Source organism: Trichosurus vulpecula, chromosome 8 (assembly GCF_011100635.1).
Source record: "Trichosurus vulpecula isolate mTriVul1 chromosome 8, mTriVul1.pri, whole genome shotgun sequence".
Classification (NCBI taxonomy): domain Eukaryota; kingdom Metazoa; phylum Chordata; class Mammalia; order Diprotodontia; family Phalangeridae; genus Trichosurus; species Trichosurus vulpecula.
The window spans coordinates 238,471,460-238,497,784 of record NC_050580.1 but is presented as its reverse complement, the minus strand read 5'-3'; the positions used below and the strand labels follow the sequence as shown (position 1 = coordinate 238,497,784).

At 37.5% G+C, this 26,325-nt stretch overlaps 1 protein-coding gene across 1 annotated transcript in view; it reads left to right on the top strand.

Annotated features, from left to right (window-relative positions):
• Positions 1-26,325, top strand: part of CEP128 (centrosomal protein 128) — a 534,450-nt gene that overhangs the window by 414,746 nt on the left and 93,379 nt on the right. Inside the window, exon 18 of the mRNA XM_036737234.1 lies at positions 13,417-13,466. Within this exon, the coding sequence (XP_036593129.1) occupies positions 13,417-13,466 (50 nt within the window). The remainder of the gene's footprint in view (positions 1-13,416; positions 13,467-26,325) is intronic.

Here is a 26,325-nt window from a genome sequence, read left to right as displayed (position 1 = left end):
ATGAAAAAGTAAACACGAAAGAGAAATCATAAGGGACTTACTAAAGTTGAACTGTTTTATTTGCATTCCTACATGGGAAAATGATGTGTATAATTCATGTGACCTCAGTATTAGGGTAGCTGAAGGGAATATACATACACATATACAATACATATGTGTGTGTGTGTGTGTGTGTCTGTGTGTACACATATATATATTATAGACAGAGGTCACAGGGTGAGTTGAATATGAAGGGATGATATCTAAAACAATAAAATCAAATTAAGGGCTTGGAGAGGACTATATTGAGAGAGGGAGAAAGGGAGAGATAGAATGGGGTAAATTATCTCGCATAAAAGTGGCAAGAAAAAGCAGTTCTGTAGGAAGGGAACAGGGGGCAGGTGAGGGGGAATGAGTGAATCTTGCTCTCATCGGAATTGAACTGAGGAGAGAATAACATACACGCTCAATTGGGTAACTTACCCCACAGGAAAGAAGGAGGAAGGGGATAAAGGGGGAACAACAGAAGGGAGGGCAGATAGGGGGAGGAGGTAATCAAAAACAAACATTTTCGAAAAGGGACAGGGTCAAGGGAAAAAATTGAATAAAGGGGATAGGATATGAAGGAGCAAAATATAGTTAGTCTTTCACAACATAAGTATTGTGGAAGGGTTTTACATAATGATATGCATGTGGCCTATGTGGAATTGCTTGCTTTCTTTGGGCGGGTGGGTTGGGAGGGAAGAGGGGAGAGGATTTGGAAGTCAAAGCTTTAAAAACAGATGTTCAAAAAAAAAAGTTTTTGCATGCAACTAGGAATAATAAGATATACTGGCAAAGCGGCATACAAATCTATGTTACCCTACAAGAAAGTAAGGGAAAAGAGGATGGGGGGAGTGGGGTGACAGAAGGAAAGGCTGACTGGGGAACGGGGCAACCAGAATATTTGCCATCTTGGAGTGGGGGGGGGTAGAAATGGGGAGAAAATTTGTAATTCAAACTCTTGTGAAAATCGATGCTGAAAACTAAAAATATTAAAAAAAAAACCAAAACAAAAAAAGAGATTAAAAAAAAAGAAATTGCCTTCCATAATCTTCACCCTCCCTTTCCTGTCTTATTTAACATTATTCACCTTTTCACATTCTGCATTCCAGCCAAACTGGACATGAGATTGCTGTTTTCCTTCTCATCTCTCTATACCCTTACCTGGACAGGTTCCCTTGCCTGGAATTCACTCCAAGTACATTAAGTGCATGCTCTGTATCAGGCACTTTCAGATATTAACCCTTTTCTTTCTTCAAAGGCCAGCTCAATCATTAGCTTCTCCATGAAACTTCCCAGAGTCTTCTAGCTAAAAGTGATGTCCACCTCTTTGGTTTTTTCATATCTTTTTGGTTCAGGATCTCCTTTGTTCTTACCATGTTCTGACTTTTATGGTAGCTATTTTATTGACACCCTTTTAAAGTATAAGCTCCTTGAGGGCAAGAACTCTATCATTTATCGTCTTTTAAAAATTTTATATACAGTGGGCACCTAATACATGTTTCTTGAATCTTAATTTGGTCTCAAGGCCCTAGTGTGGGGAAAATCCCAGGGTTCCCGAAAGAAAGATAAAGAAAGGGCATAGATGCCATCACAAACTAGGTTTATTGCCAATGCTCATTATCTCAATTGCGATGCTCATGCTTACCTGGGAGGCAGCTCTGTTTACTAGATCTGTGGATGTTGGCAAGACATTTAAACTTCTGAACCTAAGCTTCTTCATGTACTGATACAGGCTAGGCAGCAGCAGTGGATAGAGTGCTATGCCTGGAGTCAGGAAGATCTGAGTTCAAATTTGGCCTTAGACACTTACTAGCTGTAGGTCCCTGGGTAAGTCTCTTAACCTCTGTTTCCGCAGTTGTAAAATGGGGATGATAACAGTATCTACTAACCAGGGTTGTGAGGCTCAAACAAGATACTAATTGTAAAGTCCTTAGCACAATGCCTGGCACGTAGTAAGAATTATATAATTGTTAGGCATCACTAGTAGTAGTAGTGTCTAATGGATAAAATAATGCCAGGATTGTTGTTGAGTGGCTCCTGAATTGAAATTCCAGTACCTGAGTTCAAATTCCTGATCTGTTTCTTATCACCTTTAGGAAGTTACTTCATTTGTTTTTTGTTTTAGTTTCCTTACCTATAATTCAATTCAATTCAAGAAACATTTATTAAGCACCTGTCATGTGCTAGGCACTTTGCTAAGTGCCTGTAAAATGAGGAAGTTGAACTAAATGATTGCTAACGTCCCTTCCAGCCCTATGTCATGTAATACATATAATATACAACATAGAGGGCAGACTTGATTTTGCCTCAGATACTTACGAGCTGTGTGACCCTGGGCAAGTCACTTAACCTGTTTGCCTCAGCTTCTCCATCTCTAAAATGGGGATAATAATAAAACCTACCTTCCCAGGCTGTTATGAGGATCCAATGAGATAATATTTGTGACGTGCTTTATAAACCTTAAAGGACTGTGTAGATACTGGTTGTTTTTGTTGTTATATAAAGAGTTCCTGACATTATATATCCCCAGGGCATATACTGCTAGCCACAGTTACTTTTCTGGTAAACAAGATTTCTTTCCTCGAATGTCAGCTCGTGGGGGTGGTCCTCGTTTCTTTTACTCACCCTGAATACAGGAGCCACCCAAAAGCTAGGCTGATGATGGCCTAGATGGGTTAATAAGGAAAGTCATTAAGGTAAAACTGTTTCCAGTAGTCACCTCTTGAAATATTCGAAAACACCTTGAGGTGATACAAAATCAAAATAGGGCATCAGTGATAAAGGCAGAACAAGCAAGCACTAGATCCTTCTCTTCTCCATGCTGCTGGTTGCCATTCCTGTTTCCTGTTCAGTTGCTACACCTGCTGTCATTGATATGCCTGATGAACCTGTACAAATAACTGTGTCTCTCCTCTCTAATTGGACCACAGGTTGTTGTCTCCCATACTTTAAACTCTGCCTTCCAAAGCAAAAACAGGTTTTTGGCTCAGATGTCTATATGCATAGTCATTCTGGTTTTTCAACGCCTATTTTGTTGGTTGTTGATCAATAAGCATTTATCGGTCGTGGCAACTGGTGGAGATACAAAAGCAAAAGAAAAATCCCTGCTTTCAAGGAGCCCATGGTCCAGTGGTGGAAAAACAACATTCAAATGATTATGTATTGACTAATGTGGAAATACGTTTTACGTGACTGCACATGTATAACCTATATCAATCAAGTCGCTTACTGTTTTAGGGAGGGTAGAGGAGAGGGTGAAAGAGGGAGAATTTGGAACTCGTGTTTTTTAAAAAATGAATCTTAATTGTTTTTACATATAATTGGGAAAATATTTTTTAAATACTATGTACAAACAAAATATCTAGAAAATAAACTGGAGATAATTAACTAAGGGAAAGCATGAGCATTAAGAGGAATCAGGAAAGGCTTCTCGTAGAAGGTAGGATTTTAACAAGGAATCAAAGAAAGGTAGGAGAGTCACAAAATGGAGAATTCCATAGGGAGACAGTCAATGAAAATACACTTTTGAGATACGGAGTATCTTGTATGAGAAACAGCAGGGAGGATGGTGTCCCTTGATCTCACCCTATGTGGGAAGGGATATAAGGTGTGAGAAGACTGGAAAGGTAGGATGGAGCCAGGTTATGGTGGACTTTAAAAGCTGAACAGGTTTTTGTATTTGTCAATTAGATCATTAGTAAATTTGGAGAGAGCAGTTTCAATTGAATGATGACATTGGAAGCCATACTTCAAAGAGTTAAGAGAGAGAAAAATAAGTGGGGGCACCAGTTGTGGGTGACCTCAAGGAATTTTAAAAGGGAAGAGAGCCATAAGACAGTAGCTAATGATGGTTGAAAGCTTTTTGAGGATGAGGGAATCATGGCATGTTGGTAGGCAATAGTGAAGCAGCCAGGATTTGAAGAAAATGAAGATCAGTGGGAGAATTCTTAGGAAATGCAAGATGCAAAGACTACCGCAAACACCATTTAACAGTGAGCTTTCTGGATGCAAATGTATTATACTTGTAGACTCTAACGAAAGCTCTTTTTAAAATTACCTTAGCCAAATTGATGGACGTGATATACTAGAAGTAAAAGAGGAGTAAATGGAAATCAGTAGAAATCTCCAGTTTCCAACAGTACGTCTCCCTTCTCTTCTTACATGGGATTTTTTTTTCCCTGAGAGATTTTGTGCCATTTTGGGTTAGCACCAGCTCGTTTCAAACACTGGGTGCTACCCAATGAAAATATACAGGGCTGTTGCCTTCCTGACCAAAACTCCTTTCATTAACAAATGTTGATGGAACCACATTTAGCCACACCAATTTGCATGGCTCTCCACTTGATGTTTGTATTGAGCAGCAAATCAGAGAATAATCAAGAAAAACATGCCAATGGAGAGCAAGATAGGAAAGCAGTTTCTTAGCTTTTGTGCAGCTCTGTTGCATTAAAGATTATGATGAAGAACAAAATAAAACATTGTAATAAATGGCACTAATTCCTTTTTTTCCTACCACCTTGTTACATAAGCTCATCTGTATTCACAGAACACATCTGGGGTCTTTCTTCTCTTGTTTCTGTGTACAGTATCATATTTACTTTTCAGCAATACCCTGTAGCAGCAACACAGATTAATAACACTTTACATCATTCCACATGTGTGCACCTGAATACTACACCTAGTAATTTAACAATTGCCTATAGCAATTGGAAGAACATAGTTGTGAGGTGACGTTCATTTGTTTAATCAGGAGCCACTTTGAGTCCACATTTTTTTAGGTCCTTGAGGATCTGGTGCAATGGAGAGTAGACTGGATTTGGAGTCAAAGGACTTGGTTTCATATACTTTCTCTGCCATTTATTACTCGTATCCTTAGGGAAGTCACTTTATCTCTCTTGGCTTCAGTTTCTCATCTGTTAATGAAAGCATCAGAAAGAAAACCTCCAGGTTCCCTTCCACCTCTGATTCGATGATCTTCCTGGGGAATGGGCTATGAATTACTTAATCTCTTCCCCTTTATGACATTTCATCTTCCACCTCTGTACCTCCACTCAGGTTGTTCCCCATGCCTATAATGTTCTCCCTCCTCACCTCCACCTTGTAGACTCCCTAGTTTGTGTCGAGTTTCAACTTAGGTGTCTCTTCTGAGGTCTTTGATGAATCTTACCCTAGCTTTATTAGGATTTTAATTGAGATTTCATTGGTATAAGGGATTGCTGGAACTGCCGATGTAGATCAGCACTATTTCTGCAACTTGTAGTCCTAATGAGTTTCCTGGGATAATCAGCCATATAAGATGAAGTGATTTGTCCAGAATTACACAGTATTTATCAGAGGTAAGACTTGAATCTAAGTCTTCCTTGCTCTGAGACCAACTATCCACTACTTCAAGCTGTCTCACCACATTTAGTTTGTGTTTGTGTGTGTGTGTATGCGTGCGTGCGTGTGTGTGTGTGTGTGTGTGTGTGTGTGTGTGTACATGTTGTGTCCTTTTAGTAGACTGTAAGCTTCTTGAGGGCAGGGGCTTGGTTTACCTTGGTCATTTTATCTACAACACTAGGCACAGTACATTTCTCATAGTAGGTACTTAATAAATGTTTATTGAATTGTTTAATTTATATGGCACAGGGCTATATATGTGGAAGATACAAAGGATTATAAAACGTATCCTCTGCCCTTGGAGGGCTTAAGTCTAGCTGGGGAGTCAAGAAATATACATATGAAAAATTAAGCTACGGTATAATAATGATTCTTATTTTGATGAACACTGATGAAGTTAAATCTTTAAAATGTGATTACAGTGAACATCTTTGTTTTGAAGAGATCTCTAAGCTCTAGACAATGTATGTTATTTCAAGCATTTTTTGTAAAAAACAAATAAAAAAGACCCCAAACATTCAAGTATAATAGAAGAATTTAGCTTTCTGGAGTTAGTTGTAATATACTTTTAAATTATTTTTTTTTCAATGAATAAAAAGTGATTTTCTCTCCTTCCCATCTTCTTCCGCTTATTGAAACCAAAAGAAAGAGAAGGTACCTTGTAACAAATATGCCTAGTGAAGCAAAACCAATTCCCACATTGGCCATGTCTGACAACTTCTCTCTTTCTATACCCTGAGTTCATCCTTTCTCAGTCAGGAAGTAGACAGCATGTTTTGTCGCTGATGCTCCGGGGTTGTGGCTAGTCCTTGTGTCGATCAGAGTTCTCACATCTTTCAAGGTTGTTGGTCTTTTTATTAGAATTTGACTATTATCACTTATCCTCTGTTTTAGTCATCTGGACATTAGTTGAATTTGATTCCACTTTAGAGAAAAGGATGGAAGGAGGTTTGTGTTTTAAGATGCTTTAGTTCCCCAAGTGAATCTGTGATCTCCTCAGAGTGGGTATTGCATCCTGTGATGTAGACCACAGCCTATCCATGCCTACCCATCTCAGCTCTTTTGTCTGTGTTCTTTGGTGAATTTGACCATGATGATGAGGATGATGGTGATGGTGGTGATGATGGTGATGGTGATGACGATGGTGATGGTGATGAAGATGGTGATGGTGATGAAGATGGTGATGGTGATGAAGATGGTGATGCTGATGATGATGAGGAGGAGGAGGAGGAGGAGGAAGATGATGATGACAATGATGACAACAACAATAGCTAACATTTATATAGTGTTTGCTATGTGCTAGGCACTGTGTTAAGTGCTTTACAATTGTCTCTCTTGTTCCCCACAGCAACACTGGGAGGTGCTATTGTTATTATCTCCACTTTACAGATTGTAACAACAATGTTGCTAGCAGCTGCTGTGGGGGTGAAAGACCAACAAGACCAACAACACCAGCACACAAGAGGGCTGCCAGCACAGGTTCTTTGATCTGCTTTTCTAAGGAAAGCAACTTTAAGGGGTTTACAATCTCACTTTAATCAAACATACATATATCATTCACTTAGTTCAGGGGGAAAAGCCAGCACCTTGAACTTCAGAGAGAATACAAACAGAAATTACAAACAGAGAAAATATAAACAGACCAAATAACACAAAGCAACAGGCAGGCTTCTAGCTGTCTGACCAAAGCTATACATGCACATTTACCAGAGAGAGTAGCCCCAACATCTGGGTTTTCAGAGCCGGGGGCTCCTTAACAGCTACCCAGAGTCTCTACACCAACACTCTTCCAATGAATGTACCCCAAACAAAATACTAACCTCAGAGTATGTATACCCTTTTTCAGGGTCAGAGAGCCTCATATCTCTTCAGAGCTTCACACCTCTCAAAGGTTTCACACCTCTGGAGGGCTTCACACTTCTCCTGACCTAATTAGCAAAAGGGTGTGGGCCCTCTTACAAACAAAGGCAGGATTCATTGAAGGTACTTGATGGCCTTAGCATTACAAAATGAAAACAGTAAAAAAAAAAAAGGCCTACCCTAATTACCATAACACCAATGAGGAAACTGAGGCAGATGGAAGTTAAGCAACTTGCCCAGGATCACACAATTAGTGAGTATCTGAGGCCATATTTGAACTCAGGTCTTCCTGCCTCCAGGTCAAGCACCCTGTCCTCTGTACCACTTAGTTGCCCCTGATAATTCATCCCTCTGTGCCCTAAAAATGCTTTTACTCCTCTTCTACACACACACACACACACACACACACACACACTACACATACATATACATACTTGGTCTCACCCAACTGCTTTTCTCAACTTTGCTTTATTCCATGCCACTACCACTTACTCAAGAAGCACATCCAGTCCTGCCATGTCAGAGTCCAAATGTGGTGGCTCCACTGTCCCTGGTGGTGGAAAAAAGTTTGTTATAAAATCCCTCCAAATCTTTTCCATCTTTCTTTTGCTAGTTATTCTTTTAGTTTCCTTCAGGATGAAGTCCTCAGGATGACTTTGCTTAATTATGTTTTCTGACAAGTTTTTTTTAGACTTGTTTTTCTTCTCCTTTCATAGCTTCTAACTTTTATGTGCTCATAATCTTCTGCCATCTTTCTTTTTTTTTTTTGGAGTGGAGAGAGCTGGGCAATTGGGGTTAAGTGACTTGCCCAAGGTCACACAGCTAGTAAGTGTGTCAAGTGTCTGAGGCCAGATTTGAACTCAGGTCCTCCTGACTCCAGGGCTGGTTCTCTACTCACTGCGCCACCTAGCTGCCCCTCTACCATCCTTTTTCATAAATTTTTACAGAGTAGTTTATATTCCAAACTAAAGCTGTCCTTTGGCTGTCACAAACTCTTTTGATCTCGCTAGGGCAGTTGATATATATTGGCTAAACTTTTCTACAAAGGTGTTATATTCAATGTCAACATCCTTTCCTGTATACTTTTTCTTGTTTTTTAGTGTCAATAACTTGTTTAAGTAGTTCACTTTGGAGTGGTAACTACCCATTACAAAATTTTTGCAGTTTTTTTTTTCATTCTTTTAGTTTCACCCTTGGCAAGTCAATCATCTTTCTCAGCCTCAGTTTCAACATCTGCGAAATGGAAATAAATAATATCATATAGCTTATATGGTATTGTGATAATTAAATATGTAAAGTGCTTTGTAAACTTTAAAGCATTATGAAGACTAGCTATTGTTAGTTTGTGTTAATTTTGAACTTTGCTCTAACAAGTCAGTGGTCTGACTATACATAGACAACTGATTCAGAAATGACATCTGTATTACTAATGGATCATTTGCCGTCCATTAACATGTACTTAATGTAATTTTTTCAATGTTATTGAGTGTTCGCCATATCCAGAAACTTCCTTTTTTCTCTCAAATGTATTCGTGATGTGTGAGGATAAGGATTCTTTTCTGTACACATCTTTGTCCTCTCTTCTTCCTTAATCCTGAATCATTTTTTTTCAGTATGTTTTTCAGCATCCTTACCTATGCCTTACCTTTGCATTTGCATTAGGGTGGCTGAGCTATTTTCAAAATATACTTTGATTTAATGTGAAATGTCTCATTGAGTTCTTCATAGAATTTTCCCATCATATATGGTGGCATAGAAAAACTACAGTTATTTTTCATGGTGGCCTTTTTATTTTTTTGGCAAATATTCATCTTAAACGCTACACTGTAAAACTGCCAAAGAGCCCTTATAATATTTCTTGTTGCATTTGGACAGACAATAACACCAACGCTGACAGCTCCTTTATTTCTTCGAGGACAACCATCCCCTGTTACTTGCAGTTGTGTTTCGTCTTCTTATTTTAAATAAATTAACCTTATTAATAATTAATAATATAATATAATAATTAATAAATTAAATTATTGTTATAAAATCTTAGACTAAAATTTGGCCTTTGTTCTTGTTGGACACATCCATTGCTGCTAACAGCTGATCTTTTAGGGTAATCTGGCTTTTCAGGACCTAGAAACAACCTTTTAGGCCTTGGTCCAGTAACTATTTCATGAGAAGGAGACTGAGAATGTATATAAAATTTTTGTATTTCTTTCTGAGAAAGATCATATCTTAGTAACCCGAGATTAGTAGTAATTTGAGTTCAGATGAGTGGAACATCCTTATACCCTACTCGTTAACTAGTTGTAGCAACAACGTATAAGACCAACAGCAACTAGCACACAGAAGGTCTGCTAACACAAGTTCTTTTGATCTGCTTTTCTGAGGAAACCAACTTTAAGGGGTTAATAATCTCAGTTTAATCAGACGTACATATATCATTCACTTAGTTCAAGGGGAAAAGATCAGCCCCCTGAACTTCAGGGCAAATACAAACAAATTACCAACAGATCAACAGACAGACCTTGTCTGATTCAAATCACAATTCATAGTGACCAGAGAAGAACCGATGGGTCTGGGTTAGCAAAACCGGGGCAAGGGGTGGGGGGGTGCAGTTACAATGGCTTGCCCAGAGTCTCAACACTCCTTCTGTGAGTGAGCCCCCAAAAGTCAAACACCAACCTTGGATCTTATATACCCATCTCAGGTGCTGAGAAGCAATCAAACAAAGAACAGTGAAAAGTCCCATTTAGGGTGTGGGAAAGTTAGTTAATCCCTACTACCACCGTATACATGGTTTCCGCTCAGTGACTCCCAATTGTCTTAGTGCTGAGAAACATTCCAAGACAAAAGATCTCACTTTACCTGCCCCATTCAAACAAAGGCCAGAATCATTAAAGCCACTTAAGAGAAGAACAGCAAAAAATACTGCCCTGATTAATATTACACTAGTTTTCATCTAGAAATTTCAGCATTTAGACATAGTAGGTGTTTGATAAGTGTTTATTGAACAATTCAAGTGTGGCTAGAAGTTGTATTTGTGGCTTAAACACAGTCATGTGTGTTAAATTCAGCTCCCTTAGGTTATTGAATGATTTTAACAAAGTCTTACCATGAAAATCTATAAAAATATTGGGAATTGGTGCATTGGTCACTTTTCCTCCATGTATTAAATTCAGCTCCCTTAGATTATTGAATGATTATAATAAAACCTTACCATGAAAATGTTTAAAAATATTGGGAGTTGGTATATTGACCACTTTTCTTCCACACAGCTTTACCCTGCAGAGTTTATACAGTCTTGTCACAACCACCTAAACCTTCGGGTTATCTTCATACCATGATGAAGGGCCCCTACAACAGACCTTGCCACAACGTTGTCATTTACCTTACTTTTCTGATCGATAGAGCACAATTTACAGGAGGTCCCAGCAAGAAACATATTTGAGAGGTTAGAGAACAAGGACTCTCCTTGTATCTTTCTACCTTTGTGCTTGCTGCCCCCTTGTAGTTCTTCTACCAAGAGAGCCTCAAAAGGTCATGTTCACTTCTGAACTGTGTCTCTCCAGTAATTCTGAAATGCCACTTCTCAGACTTGTTGGGTGTCATTATGGCCATCTGTTCAGATATTTGAAGGGCTGTCATGACAAAAGGATTAGACTTGTCCTGATTTGCCACAGAGGGCAGAACGAGGGCACTGGACAGAAGTTATAAAGGCAGATGTAAGCTGCCTTCTAGGAAAATTAGTGGGCAAACCTCCTAACAATTAAAACTCTCCTAGAGTTTGATGGGCTGCCTCTAGAGCTTCCCTTTTGTTCAAGGTGCCCACTTGTCAGGAATATTGTGGACACTGGACTGGACAACCTCTCAGATGCCTTCCAACTCTAAAATTCTTTGATTCTGTGAAATAAGCCATCTTTGGTATGTACTTTACTGAATAGTATAACATTGCCTTATGTAAGTATGCCACCCACTAAATTACTGTTTCCTGCTACACGTAGTATGGTGCCCATAAAATGTTTGTATTCATCTTTCTGTGACATTTATTGAATTTTTGCAAGTTATATTTTTCTTTCGTGTGGCATAACATCTTGGTGAGCTATATCAATCAGCAGAGTAAGGTAAATGCTAATATTTTAATGTGTGCTGCTGTAGGTGTTTCTTGTCGGTTTCCATCCAAGTTCTGACTCAGCCCAACCCTCTTTAGTTTGTGAGATCTAATAAGATCACAGCACCGGGTGGTGTAGCTGTAGGCAGCAAATACTCTGTGCCAAATAGATTTTCCTTTATAGCAAGTTCATAAATGAATGTGGGGCACTGAGGTACCTTAGCCATACCCATCCTAGGTCTTTTTGGTTGAGTGCTTTCCCTTTTTAATCATGGATTTCTATAAGATGTTTCCAACTTCTTGGTCAGATGTAGCTTCAGTGATTCCGCCCTTTTGGTAGGAAGTGATAATTATTGTGGCTGTGATATTAAGGTGGTATTTCTTCTTCCACTAATAGATTCCCCACCTATCATTCCAATGAGCTCTTATATGGTTATTTAAAAAAAATTGACCTGGAATAGAACTTGGCTAGAGAAGTTGCATTTAATGAGCAAATGGCTTGTTTCTAATTTTCTTTAAAAGGGAATTTTCTTTTTTTCAAAGAAATTTTGGGCTAATTGTGTGAGGTAAATAAAATGTGAAGACTTCACAGGGAAGATATGTATAAATATATATACTAAGAAATGTTTAAAAATCAAGAAATAGGGAAGTGGAAAAATCCTGAGGCCGTGAGATTCTGATGGCTCAGCCACTGGGAAAGTTTACCCTGAAACTTTTTGTTCTTTCTTCTGGTTCTGGTTTAAAGATTTACTCAGTGAGGATAGGGTCACTGTGACCTGTTTTCCTTTACTATAAAAGTACTGTAGAAGAACAGAGAGGGTCTCCCCCTCCCCTTATCCTATTCTCCTTCTTTAGATTTATAGATGTCACCTCAGTTGTAATCATTAACTAAGGGAATGGGAATTGGAGTTTTTGTGCCTCAATTTCCTGATTCTTTGTGTAGCTTTCATGCTCAGATTGAAAGCCCAACTCCCAGCCAATGGTGAGAAGAGTCAGAGGTGGGCGGGAATTCTCTTGTGTTAGGTATCATTATGGGTGCTTTGCGTCTTGTAAAGCACCTCCTTTGCTGGTTCCACTCTGTGCTAGCGGGGAACTCCCAATTCTCGAGAATTGAATAAAATTTATTTCTGTTCCCATACTGAGATGGCTCCTTATTAACTTTTAATTGGTGAGGGTCTTTCATCCCACACACTTGAAAGTTGAGAAACAATGAACTAAGTAAATAAAACATTTGTGTTGTTTAAGATCTATAATTCAATCCTAGTGTATTCCATGGTGTCTAGAGTCAAACTGTTCTCTCAGGATCATTCAGCTAATTATTCATTCTTGATCTATTGAATTTAGTTCAGATAGTTAAGTGTCTACTATGAATCAGGCACTATGTTATAGCACTAAAGATACAAAGACAGAAAAATGACAGCCCCTGCACTCAAGGACCATACTGTGGGTGGGAGAGGGGGGAAACAATACATATATACATTCATGGTACATACATATACAACTACACACATACATACATACATATATACACAAGTACACACCAAATATGTACAAATAAGTGCCAGGTAATTTGAGAGAGAAAGCTCTAACAACTAAATAAATGGAATCAGGAGACAGAGATGAAAAAGTGGAAAGAGCCCTGAATTTAGCATTGGAGGCCCTTAGATTCAAAGCCTGGCTTGCTCCTTACCTTTGTGACCTTGGGCATGTCACTCCACTTCCAAAGGCCTCCTTTTCCTCATTTATAAGGTTAAAGGGTTGAAGTAGTTGACCTTTGAGATCCCTTCCACTTCTAAATCTGTCAGTCTGGGAAGGTCCTTACATAGGAAGTAGCACTTGAGCTGAGCCTTGAAGGAATATAGGGATTCCAAGAAACAGACAAGTTTGGCAAGGTTCCTATGGCTGTCATCATTTCACCAGTTACTTGGACATCCACTGCCCTCTTGCTTCCCCCAGCTTAGCTTTTCTCACATAGCAAATGAAATTGGACTGATAATAAGGGGTAACTAATTCCTTCACCATATTTAAGAGTTCTTTTATTTGTTTTGTTATAGATCTTCTGGAGAAAAATCAGAAAAAAGATGAAGAAATGGAATATCTACAGGTAAAGCCATGAGTTTGACAGTATTCTTCCTGTTGAATTATTTATGCTTAAACCCCATTGTGTATGTGCTTTTATTAGTACTGTTAAATCTCTAGAATGTTTTCACACACAATATACTATGGCAATATATTGAAAATTAGAGTGCTGGACGCAATGAAATCGATTTTCCTGCCATTTGGGATCTAAATAGGTGTAGAGTATAAAGGAGGAGAGATACAACGTAAGGGCCTACTGTGTATGGTAACGTTTGTGATCTGCATTGCTGAAGGCAGCATTTACATTGACAAAACTGTGGTTCCTTCAGATATTAAAGACTTTATCCAAGTTTTTATTTAGCCCAACTATCATGGTCGCAAAGAGAGCCTCTTGAGATTCTGATATATAACACAGAAGCTGGTGACATTAGAAAGTGAGACCAACAAGAGCCCTCAAGGCCCTTTCCCCTGAAGCAGGGATAATAATGGGAGATAAAGCCTTAAAGCCTATTTGTTTGAGTAAAGGACTCAATTATTGTGCCAGAGCCATGGCTATGAATGTCATCTGCTACTCAGTGTCCAAGAATGATGAGACCTGTGTATTTAATGACATATCCCATGAAGTTTCCAAATACACCATATATTTACTATCATTTCTTGAACCTGAACGTTGCGGTTCTATCATCATCATTCTTACCAGAAGCCTTAATAGGAGTTTTCAATAAGATGAATAAAGGAGATATTAAAGAGTTCTCTCAAATCTCTTTCATTTTGCTCTGGTATCTCTTGCAAAAGGGCATCTCGAGTGCCTGTGTTTATTAATGGAAACAGTAAAGGAATATAGGGCTACCCTCGCGTGATAAAACCAATCCAAGCAATGTCATGTCATGGGTCAAGAACTTAAAATCATGTAAGTTCTTCACATGCCTGAAGTCAGCCAGTACACTTGGAAAGAGGGTTCTGTAATGGTCCACTTGTGCTGAGCAATGACTGATCTAATGAATAAAACCAGGTTGAGTGTAGAATTAAAGCACAAGGGAAGAATGCCAATATTTGTCACATGATTGTTTTACTGTTTTATCCTCTGTGTATGTATATGTGTAAGCTCTAGCAGAAGAGTATACTTTTATTTAACTATTCAGTCTTTTCCTTTATATAAAAAGATAAATTCTTTTAAATATCTTGAATCAGAGCCAGACAGAGGAAAGCCAGGGACCCCATGACATTCCACTGGTGCCTAGAGGAATGTCAAGAACATACTTAATTCTTTTCCACTCTTAAGAAATTAATATGAATAATTTATATTGTTATGTATAAATAATAAAGTCTTATTTACCTCAGCAATATGTAATACAAAAAGCGTTCAATGTTTTGAAGGGCATTCTGGTTATGTTTATAGCTAGCCCTTGGAATGGCGTCACTTACCTGTTCTAATGCTTACCTTCTCAGAATATGAGCTAAGTTGGATCCAGGTATCTCATCTAATTTAATAGCATATCCTGCAGCTCAGACATTCAGAACCCTTGCCATCAATTTATTTTGCAATGACCATTAAGTGGAATAAATGCTTGTTTAGTGTTATAGAACCTCAGTATACTGGACACATAATCCATGGGCATTTACAAATGTATAGCATCTAGGACTTTGTCTAACAACAGACTAGCAGCCTTAAGTGCTGGCACTTAGTGACACTTAGTGTTTGATGTTAATTCCTTTAAGAACTTTTAAAGTATTAAGGAACCAAACAGCTTTTAAGGTGTTAAGGAACCTAATACCTCTAAGGGTAGTTATATAGCTTATCACTATGACAGATTCAAAAAATAGAAGCTTTCTACTCTTTAAGTTTTCATAGAAAGGCTTCTTGTTGTTTTGGACCAAACTTGTGTTTTCACTGGTATTTTGTTGTTGTTCAGTTGTTCATTCATATATAACCCTTCATGACCCCATGGGCTATAGCATCCCAGGCCCTTCTGTTCTCTCTTATCTCCCAGTTTCATTAGTAAAGGGAACTTTGATGGGGAAATTCCTTTTTCCAATGCAGTTAGTCACTTGTTTTGCAAATTAAAATCTTAGAGGCAAGACCATACCTATGTTCTTGAGTGATGTCTTCTATATTTAGATATAAGTACAAATAAATATATTATAAATAAATGTGTATCATATAAATATATTTAAGTAAATGTATATGTAAATATAAATATGTATATAAATAAATATAAATATATTTATATAAAATATAACACTTAGATATACAATAGATAATAGTCATTTAATTAATGCATTGAAAAATAAATTGGCATCATATTCTCTTTGCAGAATTGGAGGGAGATATAAATTTTGGAAAATAGCATAGCAGATATGCTTGACTATATATTTTTGTTACGAAGGTTTTGTATTTCTTTTTTCAGTGCAGTAGATTTACAGTGTTGGCAAACTTCTATTCATCTATACTAAACATGACTTCATTCATCCACTGTTATTTTCCCTTTTATCATAATTGATAATAGACTTCCTTTCTAGAGTCATTCTTGCATTAAGATGCTTCAAACCTACCAAATGTTTAATCCAAAAGAAAAGATTGCTGTTTAATGAATTATTTTTTCATCTTTTTCTTCTCCTAAAATATCCAGAGCCTGTAGACCCTAGCAATGTTTTTCCAGTAAAAAAAATTTTAATCAAATCTTTAATCAAATCAAATATTTATCTCTGAAGATGCATCACCACCACCTTTTTTGTGCCATGACCTAAATATTTATATGTTTAATTTCTCCTTTAAATTTAACTGCTCTTTAAAAAAAAAATCATAGTAATGGAAAAGACTATTAAGTGAATTTACTAGGTAAAAATTAATCTCCAGTCAACATTTTGGAGTGGTTAATAGGAATCAATGCTTGAAAACCTAAAAAGGAACAAATAGTGAAAAGAAAAAGTTATTTTCAATATTCTGAGGCACCACAAACAATAGAGACAAACAACACACAACAGAGTGATTTTACAATGCTGTTTATAATTATAAGAATTCTTTATTGGAGCCTAGCATTGTCTGTTCATTTTTTGTGGCATTCATTTACAGTTATAATGTGTGTCTATTCTTCTTAGAATCTTATTGTATTTGATTATAAATGTGTTGGTGTAGTATCGGAATCCCATTTGCATAAGAATTTGAGATACATGGAAACCAGCAAATCCCTACTTTAGCCTACTTCCAATCAACCAAGCATGGAGCATAAACATGAAAGGTGGTTCATTCTGACTACTTTTTTTATTGTACACAGCATATGTTGTTTTTAAAACAAATTTTGTCTAGTAAGTAGATTCTTTCTTTCCTCCATCCCTCTATTTTCCCCTGCATTGCTTTGCAAAGTGCATGCATGGAAAACCCAGCCAAAAGGGTCGCCATCATATTTAATTGGTGAAAAACATCAACACGCTCATTGCTGACAGCCATTCAATACAGAGTGTCTGCAAAACACATTCAGTTTTTTGACAAAAAGGTTTGTCCCTTCTTTTATGCCAAGATGGCTCTCTATTCCAGAGTTGTTTGAAGTAGGGATATGACTTTATGGTTATGAACACATTTTTCCCTTGCTCATTTTCCTCTTGGACTAGTCCCTTTTGCTAGCTTTGGCCTAAATCACTTGCTACCCCATTCTGCAAATTTGACCGGTAAAAAGGCCACATCCGAGTCCTGAGGGTTCCCATTTTAATAAAAACCCTAAACTTGGCTTTTCAGCAATATTTTGCAGTAGGGAATATGTTTCTTTGGGCAACTTCTACATCCAGCATGATAAAGGAGGGAGTATGAGCAATGAGACGGATTGATTTCACAAGGCACAACATGAAAAGAAATTGAAAACATTTCAGGTTTGGGACCCATCATTTGAATGCTGTATGGTTGGCTCTGCATTTTTTCCTCTTCATTTTACTTTTGCTAGTATTTTCATTAGAAATGAGTAAGGAATACTTTAGTAACAGAGGGAAATAAGGTTCATATTTTAAGATATGCTAGTGGTTTTTAAAAATCATTCCAGAAACCTTCTTGAAATACTTTTTTGTCCTGCTGATGAGCTATATTTTACGTATATACATATATATATATTTCCTTTTTAAAAAATTTTTGTCTTTAAAGCAAGCTAAGAGCCTTCCATTTGCCAGGTTTTGTTATATTATTTAGATTTATTATTTTTAGATGCACTAGAAATGTTTGGAGAGAAAGAGAGAGAGAGAGAGAGAGGGAGAGAGAGAGAGAGAGAGAGAGAGAGAGAGGAAAAGATAAGTGAAATAATCCCTGCTCTCAAAGATGGATTACGTTCTCTTGGAGGAGAAAACAGTACAAATATAGTTATGTACAAAAAATAAAAAAGGTGATTTTTGGAAGAGAGAACAGTAGCAGCTGGGGGAATTAAGAAAGACTTCATATAGAAAGTAGCGCTTAAGTCTTGAAGGTCCAACTAGGAGCTCTAAGAGATGGTCATGATTTGGGAATGCATTCCAAGCATGGTGGCAGCCAGTGTAAATGGAGTGCAGTATATGAGAAATAATAAAAAAGCCCATTCCCTGTAGGGAAAGGGTGTATTTGGCAAGGCACCAGAATCGTAGGCTGTTGTGATGCTTTGGCTGATAGAACATCTCGTCTTAATGTAGGGGTATTTTAATAGAGAGCAGTCTGCAAAGGGAAATCCGGGCTGGCTTCACATAAACCTAAGGAAGAGAAATCACTAGGGAGAATCAATGATGTGGGTAAATGAATTGGACTAACATTGTTAGACTGTATAGTTCTGCTATTGCAGTGTGTTTGAATTTCCTGGTGTATAGCCAATTGCCAGAAGCCAAGAATAGCTTCAAAACAATTGGAAAGCCATTGTTTATGGGTTTGAAGGACTCAGGGATGTCAGGCTATGAAGCACCCCTAACCGGTATTCTGAAGACCCACCCGGTTCTGAGCATGCCAAGGACAGTGAATTAATACCAGGGTTGGACCTACTCTAAATGAAGACATGAGAGGAGTGGAATCCTGTTTTAGTTTTGAGATCCAAAGGAATTTGGACTTAAGTAGCTAAGTTCTGGGACTCCCTCAGACATTCTCATTTATGGGGTCTGTTTAGGACCCCTATACTGAGCAGTTTGGAATACCAAAAGTAAAAACTCTCTTTAAGGTTTCATTCAAGTAGGAGCAGATCCTCTAAGGTGAGTCACAAATATTCCCTGCCATGCTGGACCAGACTTTTCTCTCTGATTATGGTCCCAGAAGTCTTAGGCCTCCAGAGCAATACAGTGAGGAAAGAGAAGGAAGATGAATTATAGTTAGGTTGTGATTCTGGAAACACATGATTGCTTGAGGCCGAGACTGTTGATTCAGGAAAACAAAATGGAAGGTGATTACATTGGCCTTTGAGAGAAGGGGTGGGTGTAAGTAACAAGATGTCAGATATCAAGCTAAGTGACTTAGTGTCTTATTAAAATCTCAATTCTAGAAAGGTAAAGAAGCTTGCTAAGCCTTAAATTTGGTATGAGATCAGCAGTAGGGGAAAGAACCTCAGCAATCTATAGCAGGGTCAAGCAGGGTCTCAACCAATTAGATTTTCACACCTCAATTTACTACATCAGGAGTCCTCAGGAGAACAAGGAACTGAACATAATAAAATGCATTTCACTTGAAGTTTTAGTGATCATTAAATTTTATTACCCTATTTTACCTGAAATTTGCAACTTAATTTTAAACCAAAATTTATTGCAAAATAAAACTTGAAAATAGAAACCCTGAAAATACAATATCCTTCTGCCTAAAAATACTCAAGTTGAATAACTGAATTATTTTCTATTAAGAGCATAAAAGAAGTATAGAAATTTGGTTGATTCTTTTTTTTTTCCTCTCCAAAATAAGAAGCAATATATTTCTGGATTCGGAATCCTTGTGTATTGTCTTGGTTTGATTTAATTTAAAAAAGCATTTATTAAAAGTGTTCTATGTGCTCAGGTCTAAAAGCTTCTTTTAAAAGCTAACATTTATTGTTTGGGAATATTTTAAGACATTACTCTTTACTAACGATTGATTTCACAATATTCAGTTGTAGCCAGTGACAGAAGACTCATTTGGAACCTGGGTAGGGTGGGCTATAATTATGCAAAGCAAGCAACTAAAATGCCCATAATCTCAGAGATTCCAACGATAAGCATGACCGAGGAGGTCATTGACAAAGAGATAGCTTTTCTGTATGCCAAAATATTCTTAGTATCACTTCTTGTGGTAACAAAGATCTAGAAACAAGATGATGTCCATTGACTGGGGAATGGCTAAGCAATGTCACGTGAATGTAATGGACTATTACTGTGCTTTTAAAAAAATTACAAACATTAAGAAGCGTAGAAGACTTAAATGAATTGCTGCACAAGGAATTAAGCATCGCCAAGAAAATAACATGCACAATTCATGCAACAGTATAAATGGAAAACAACAGAAAGTGAATGTTGTAGAAATCAGAGAGCATGGATGTGGTACATTGCATATAAAATCAGATGGGGTTTTTTTGGATGTTGTTTTGCTTTTTAAAAAAAAATTCCTCTTTTTAAATTATTTTTTCAAAAACTTCTGTGTTTTAAGGTATCCCTAGGAAACAAAGAGGATGGATTTAATATTGTACTTCTAATATTGCCCAGATTATGTACTTTTCTGAATTCCCTTCTGTTCTATTTATATTTACTGATTTTCTTCTTTTCTTTCAAAAATGCCCTTTTTCCCCTCTTATTACCCCCAACTGTTTTCCCCCAAAAAGTCCTTTTGTGACCACTCAGCGTTGACACACAAAACGAATCTGTGTATTAGCTGTCTGAAAACGTGTGTCACTTCTCTATCAGAGAGTGGATAATGTGCTCTGACATCATCTCTCTCAAGTCGTGGCTGGTCACAGCACTGATCATAATTGTTAGGCCTTAAATCATTCCCCCAGTTCTACTCCCTTCACTCTGCATCAGTTCATACAAGTTACCCTAGTTTCTTACATTCGTATACTGTAATTTGTTCAGCCATTTTCCTATTAATGGACCCACATTTTGCTTCCAGTTCCTTGCAACAACAAAAAGGGTTACTGTAACTATTTTGTGAGGCAGTTAGATGGCTCAGGAGATGAAGCCTGGAGTCAGGGAGACCTGAGTTCAAATCTCACCTCAGTCTCTTATGAGCTGTGTCACCCTGGGGAAGTCTCTTAACTTCTGCGTTAATAGCAATACCAATACAATAGCAAACCACTCCAGTATCTTTGCTAAGAAAACCTCTTGGTCAGTATTGGCATGCTGTGGTCCACAGGGGTCATGAAGGGTCAGACACAACTGAAAGATTGAACAGCAACAATTTTCATATAAATGGGACTTTCCTTTGGTTTTGATCTCGTGCCTAGTAGTAGTGTCACTGGTCAAAGGTTATAAACCAGTGCAGATCAGCACCTTTTCAGCAACTCAAATCACAGAGTTACCTAGAGTGCCGAGAACAAGTAACTTAGCCTGGCTCCCATAATGACCGTGTGTCAAAGGTAGGACTTGAATCCACATCTTTGTAGTTTTGAGGCCAGCTCTTTACACTCTGCTGCTTCTCTTCTTCTATGTTTGTATCACTTTCCTATATAGCTTTCCTCTCTTTACCAATCCCAAGCCACTGTCTCTGGCTTTTATAGGTTTTTCCTTTCTTTTTATTCTTTCCCTCTCCTCCTCTTCTCCCTCCCTTTCCAATTAAACCTCTGAAGTTGAATTTTATTTTACTTATGCTCCTTCCCTGACTCTAACCTCCTTCTTATACTCCCTATCCTCTTTCCCTGTCCTCACCTGTCTCCCTATTGAATTTATTATATTTCTACACCAAAAAAGTAAGTTTGTGAGTTGCCCACCCCTTAAACTCCTTCTTCCATGCTTTTATACTCTTCTCTGCGCCCTATTTCAGTAAGTTCTTCCCTCTACTTTCTGTATTTTCCTCCCTCCTTTTTCTCATCTCTTAAAACGAGAAAAAAACCAATCAAGGCCCTATGTTTTAGTCTATCAAAAAAAAATTAGAATTCTGAAGGGACCCTGGTCTTTTCTCCACTAAAATTTCACCACAAATCAGCCCCTTCCAGTTGCTCAAATAAATGTATTTACCTTTCAAGATTTCCCTTAATCTCTGTGTTTTCGCTTCAGAGTTTCTCTTTTACTTTTCCTCAAGAATGCTTGCACTTCCTGCACTCTGTTAAAGGTCCATTTTCCTTTCATAGGATTGTATCCAGTTTAAGTTATTCTTGACTGTAAGCCTTCATCTTTTGCTCCTAGAGAGGCAGTCTAGCTGAGATAGAGGATAGATAGCTGTCCACAGATTCAGGAACATTTAGGTTCACGTCCTACCTGAGGAAATTAATTTGATTCTGTATCATTTTATAATCAGTTTTATTCTGTAAGTGATCATATTCTGTATTACTGCCCCACTTTATGTTTGTTTAACTCACGTTTCTCTGTCTATAAGCTAAGTTTTAATAGTTCCACCTTCCCCTCTGAGTTGGTTTAAAGTTATGATTAAAGAGAGAAAACTATTATCTGCCATGCCTCTAGCTTCTAGGAAAATTGCAGAACATCTATTTGCTATCTTTAAAGTCCTACAAGCTGACCTGGTATATTTCTACAAGCTATATTGTCTGCCTTTGCCTGTCCTTGTACAATTAAGGAGGGTCTTATCTCTCTCCTAGGAGCCAGAGTCTACTATCCATGGTCTACTATCAATAGCTTCAGGATGCAGATGAATCCCATAAATCAAGCATTTTTGGGTGACAGAGAGGGGTGGTTATTTGCCCCTATTGGGTGCCATTGCTTTCCTTCATGTAACCAATCATGTTGTCCCCACCACCATGATGCTATTAGCCCTATAACCTAGTGCATGCTTTTCCCCACCTACCCAGTTCTGGTATTTGTACCTGTGCTATTAAAAGGAGCTGTGCCTCTTCCTCTGAGTCCATGACCTAACTGAAGTAGCCATTTGACCCACTTTAACAGGTTCATGCCCTGCTAATAAATTGATAAAACTAGGAATTCCATGCCTTAGTTTACCTTTATTAAATCTTATTGAGACATAGTTCTTACACAAACTGGCTATGTTAGCCCAGACCAAGTAACATATCCTCTCAGTGCTAACTGTACTGGTAGACAGATCTTCCTCTTCTGAGAGTTCTCAATAGCAATGAATCCTGTGTCAGACCCTATCCCTTTCTTATTCCAAGATTTTCTTAATGAAATCTAAAATTGCTGCTATATCTTATGTGATCATGATTGTGGTTCTTTGCTACTTTGACTCTAACCACTTAAAGTATTTTTTTTTTGGTTTTGGCCATGACATGTCTGACCAACTTTCACTTTGAGATTTCTTGCAGGATATGATCAAGGGATTCTCTACTTTTATTTGCCCTCTGGTTCTAATACATATGAACATTTTTTTTCCTATGATTTATTTAAATATAGTGTCCAGGTTTTTTGTTTAGTCACAGTTTTCAGAGAATATGATTCTTGAATTATCTTTCATCAACCTGATTTTGAGGTGTTTTTTTTTTGTTTTCTTCCATTTTTGAATTTTTCGACTTTGTTCTCCAACCTTTTTTGTTATCTCATGGTGTTATTGAGTTCTGATTTCTCTGTTCTGATTTGTAAGGAATACATTACTTCATCGAAGTCTCCTTTTTCTTTTTTTCCATTTTTGATGGGGGAAGGCAGGGCAATTGGAGTTAAGTGACTTGCCCAAGGTCACACAGCTAATAAGTTTGTCAAGTGTCTGAGGCCGGATTCGAACTCAGCTCCTCCTGACTTCAGGGCCAGTGCTCTACTCACTGCGCCACCTAGCTGCCCCTCCTTTTTCTTTTAAGCAATTTATTCTCCTTTCAATTTTATCTTCCCAAACTCTTTTCATTTGTAATTTCATTTAAAAAAAATCTTTCCCTTCATTTCTTCTCACCACTCATTCTTTTGACCAAGCCATTTTACCCCCGTAGTGGCTCTGTTTATAGCTGTAACGGGGTTAATCTTTTCTGGTTTTCTACCTGAGCTTGTGTTAATTCATTGTGTGTGGTATTTCTTTTGTTTACTCATATTTTTGTCCTCAGTCCTTGGATTGGAATTTTATGTTCTGATCTGTCCCTTCTAGTACTTTTTTTATTTTTTATTTTTTTTAATATTTATTCTTAGTTTTAGTTTACAACAGATGGTTCCTTTTCCTTTTATTTACTGCCTCTGTTGTGTAATTTATTTTAAAATAAAATTAAGATCTGTATTCTGTCTCTCTTACTTCCCCTTCCCCCCTGCCATTCAGAAAATTAAAAATAAAATAAAATAGAACCTTTCTTGCAAGCATGTATAGTCAAACAAAACAAATTCTTGCATTGGTCATGTCCAAAACAAAAACAAAAGTCCCTCAAACCTCATTTGCAGTCTGTCACCTTTCTATCTGGAGATTCTTTTTATTATTATTATTATTTATTTTTAGTTTTAGTTTACAACAGACGGTTCTACGTAATTTTGAGTTCCAGATTTTCTCCCCTCCCTCCCCCTTCCTTCCCCAAGATGGCATGGAATCTCATATAACTATGAATAACTTCACATTGAATTAATTTATACACTAGTCAAGTTGCGGAGAAGAATTATGACAAATGGAATAAATCATGAGAAAGAAGAAACAAAACCAAAAAAAAAAACCAACACAAAAACAAAAGAGAAGAGAAAAAGGCGAGCATGAAGTGTGCCTCAATCTGCATTCAAACTTCATAGTTCTTTCCCTGGATGTAGATAGCATTCTCCATTGTGAGTCCTTTGGAGTTGTGCCTGCACCTTGTGTTACTGAGAAGAGCGAAGTCTGTCAGGGTTGGTCCTCACGGAATCCATATATCTGTGGTTGTGTACAGTGTTCTCCTGGCTCTGCTCCGCTCACTCAGCATTATGTCATGTAGGTTTTTCCAGGTTGTTATGAAGTCCGTATCATCCCCATTTCTAATGGCACAATAGTATTCCATCACCTTCATATACCACAGCTTGTTCAGCCATTCCCCAATTGATGGGCATCCCTTTGATTTCCAATTCTTGGCTACCACAAAAAGAGCCGCTATAAATATTTTTGTACATATGGGTCCCTTTCCCTCTTGTGTGATTTCTTTGGGATACAACCCTAGAAGTGGTATTGCTGGGTCAAAGGGTATGAACATTCCTATGGCCCTTTGGGCATAGTTCCAAATTGCTCTCCAAAATGGCTGGATCATCTCACAACTCCACCAGCAATGCAACAATGTTCCAATTTTCCCACATCCTCTCCAGCATTTATCATTCTCCTGTTTTGTTATTTTAGCCAATCTGACAGGAGAGATGTAGTATCTAAGAGTTGTTTTGATTTGCATTTCTCTAATCAGTAGTGATTTCAAGCATTTTTTCATATGCCTATAGATAGCTTTAATTTCTTCCTCTGAAAACTGCCTGTTCATATCCTTTGACCATTTCTCAATTGGGGAATAACTTGTATTCCTATATATTTGGCTGAGTTCCCTGTATATTTTAGAAATGAGACCTTTATCAAAGATACTAGTTGTAAAGATTTTCTCCCAATTTTCTGCTTCCCTCCTAATTTTTGTTGCATTGGCTTTTTTTGTACAAAAACATTTCAGTTTAACATAATCAGAATTATCCATTTTGCATTTGGTAGTGCTCTCTATCTCTTGTTGGGTCATGAATTCTTTTCTTTTCCATAAATCTGATAAGTAAACTATTCCTTGCTCTCCCACATTACTTATAGTACCAGCCTTTACTCCTAAATCATGAACCCATTTTGACTTTATTTTTGTGTATGGTGTAAGGTATTGGTCTATGCCCAGTTTCTGTCCTACCATTTTCCAATTTTCCCAACAGTTTTTGTGAAATAGTGAATTATTAGCCCAGAAGCTGGCCTCTTTGGGTTTATCAAAGAGTAGATTGCTATAGTTGTTGACTTCTCCATCTTGTATTCCTATCCTATTCCACTGATCTACACCTCTGTTCCTTAGCCAGTACCAGGTAGTTTTGATGACTGCTGCTCTGTAGTACAGTTTAATATCTGGTATGGCTAGGCCACCTTCTCTAGCATTTCTTTTCATTAATACCCTAGATATTCTCTACCTCTTGTTTTTCCAGATGAATTTTGTTATAATTTTGTCCAGTTCAGTAAAATAATTTTTGGTAGTTCGATTGGTATGGCACTGAATAGATAGATTAATTTAGGTAAAATTGTCATTTTTATTACATTAGCTCGGCCTAACCACGAGCAACTGATATTTTTCCATTTATTCAGATCTGACTTTATTCGCGTGAAAAGTGTTTCATAGTTATGTTCATATAGGCCCTGGGTTTGTCTTGGCAGATAGACTCCCAAATATTTTATAGTGTCTACAGTAACTTTGAATGGAATTTCTCTTTCTGTCTCTTGCTATTGGGCTTTGTTAGTAATGTATAGCAATGATGAGGATTTATGTGGGTTTATTTTATATCCTGCAACTTTGCTAAAGTTGTTTATTATTTCAAGTAGTTTTTTACTTGATTCTCTAGAATTCTCTAGATAAATCATCATATCATCTGCAAAAAGTGATAATTTAGTTTCTTCTTTTCCTATTCTAATTCCTTCAATTTCTTTTTCTTCTCTTATTGCTACAGCTAACGTTTCTAGTACCAAATTGAATAATAGGGGTGATAATGGACATCCTTGTTTCACCGCTGATCTTATTGGGAATGCATCTAGCTTATCCCCATTACAAATAATGCTTGTTGATGGTTTTAGGTAGATGCTATTTATAATTTTAAGGAAGGTTCCATTTATTCCTATGCTTTCTAGTGTTTTTAATAGGAATGGGTGTTGTATTTTGTCAAAGGCT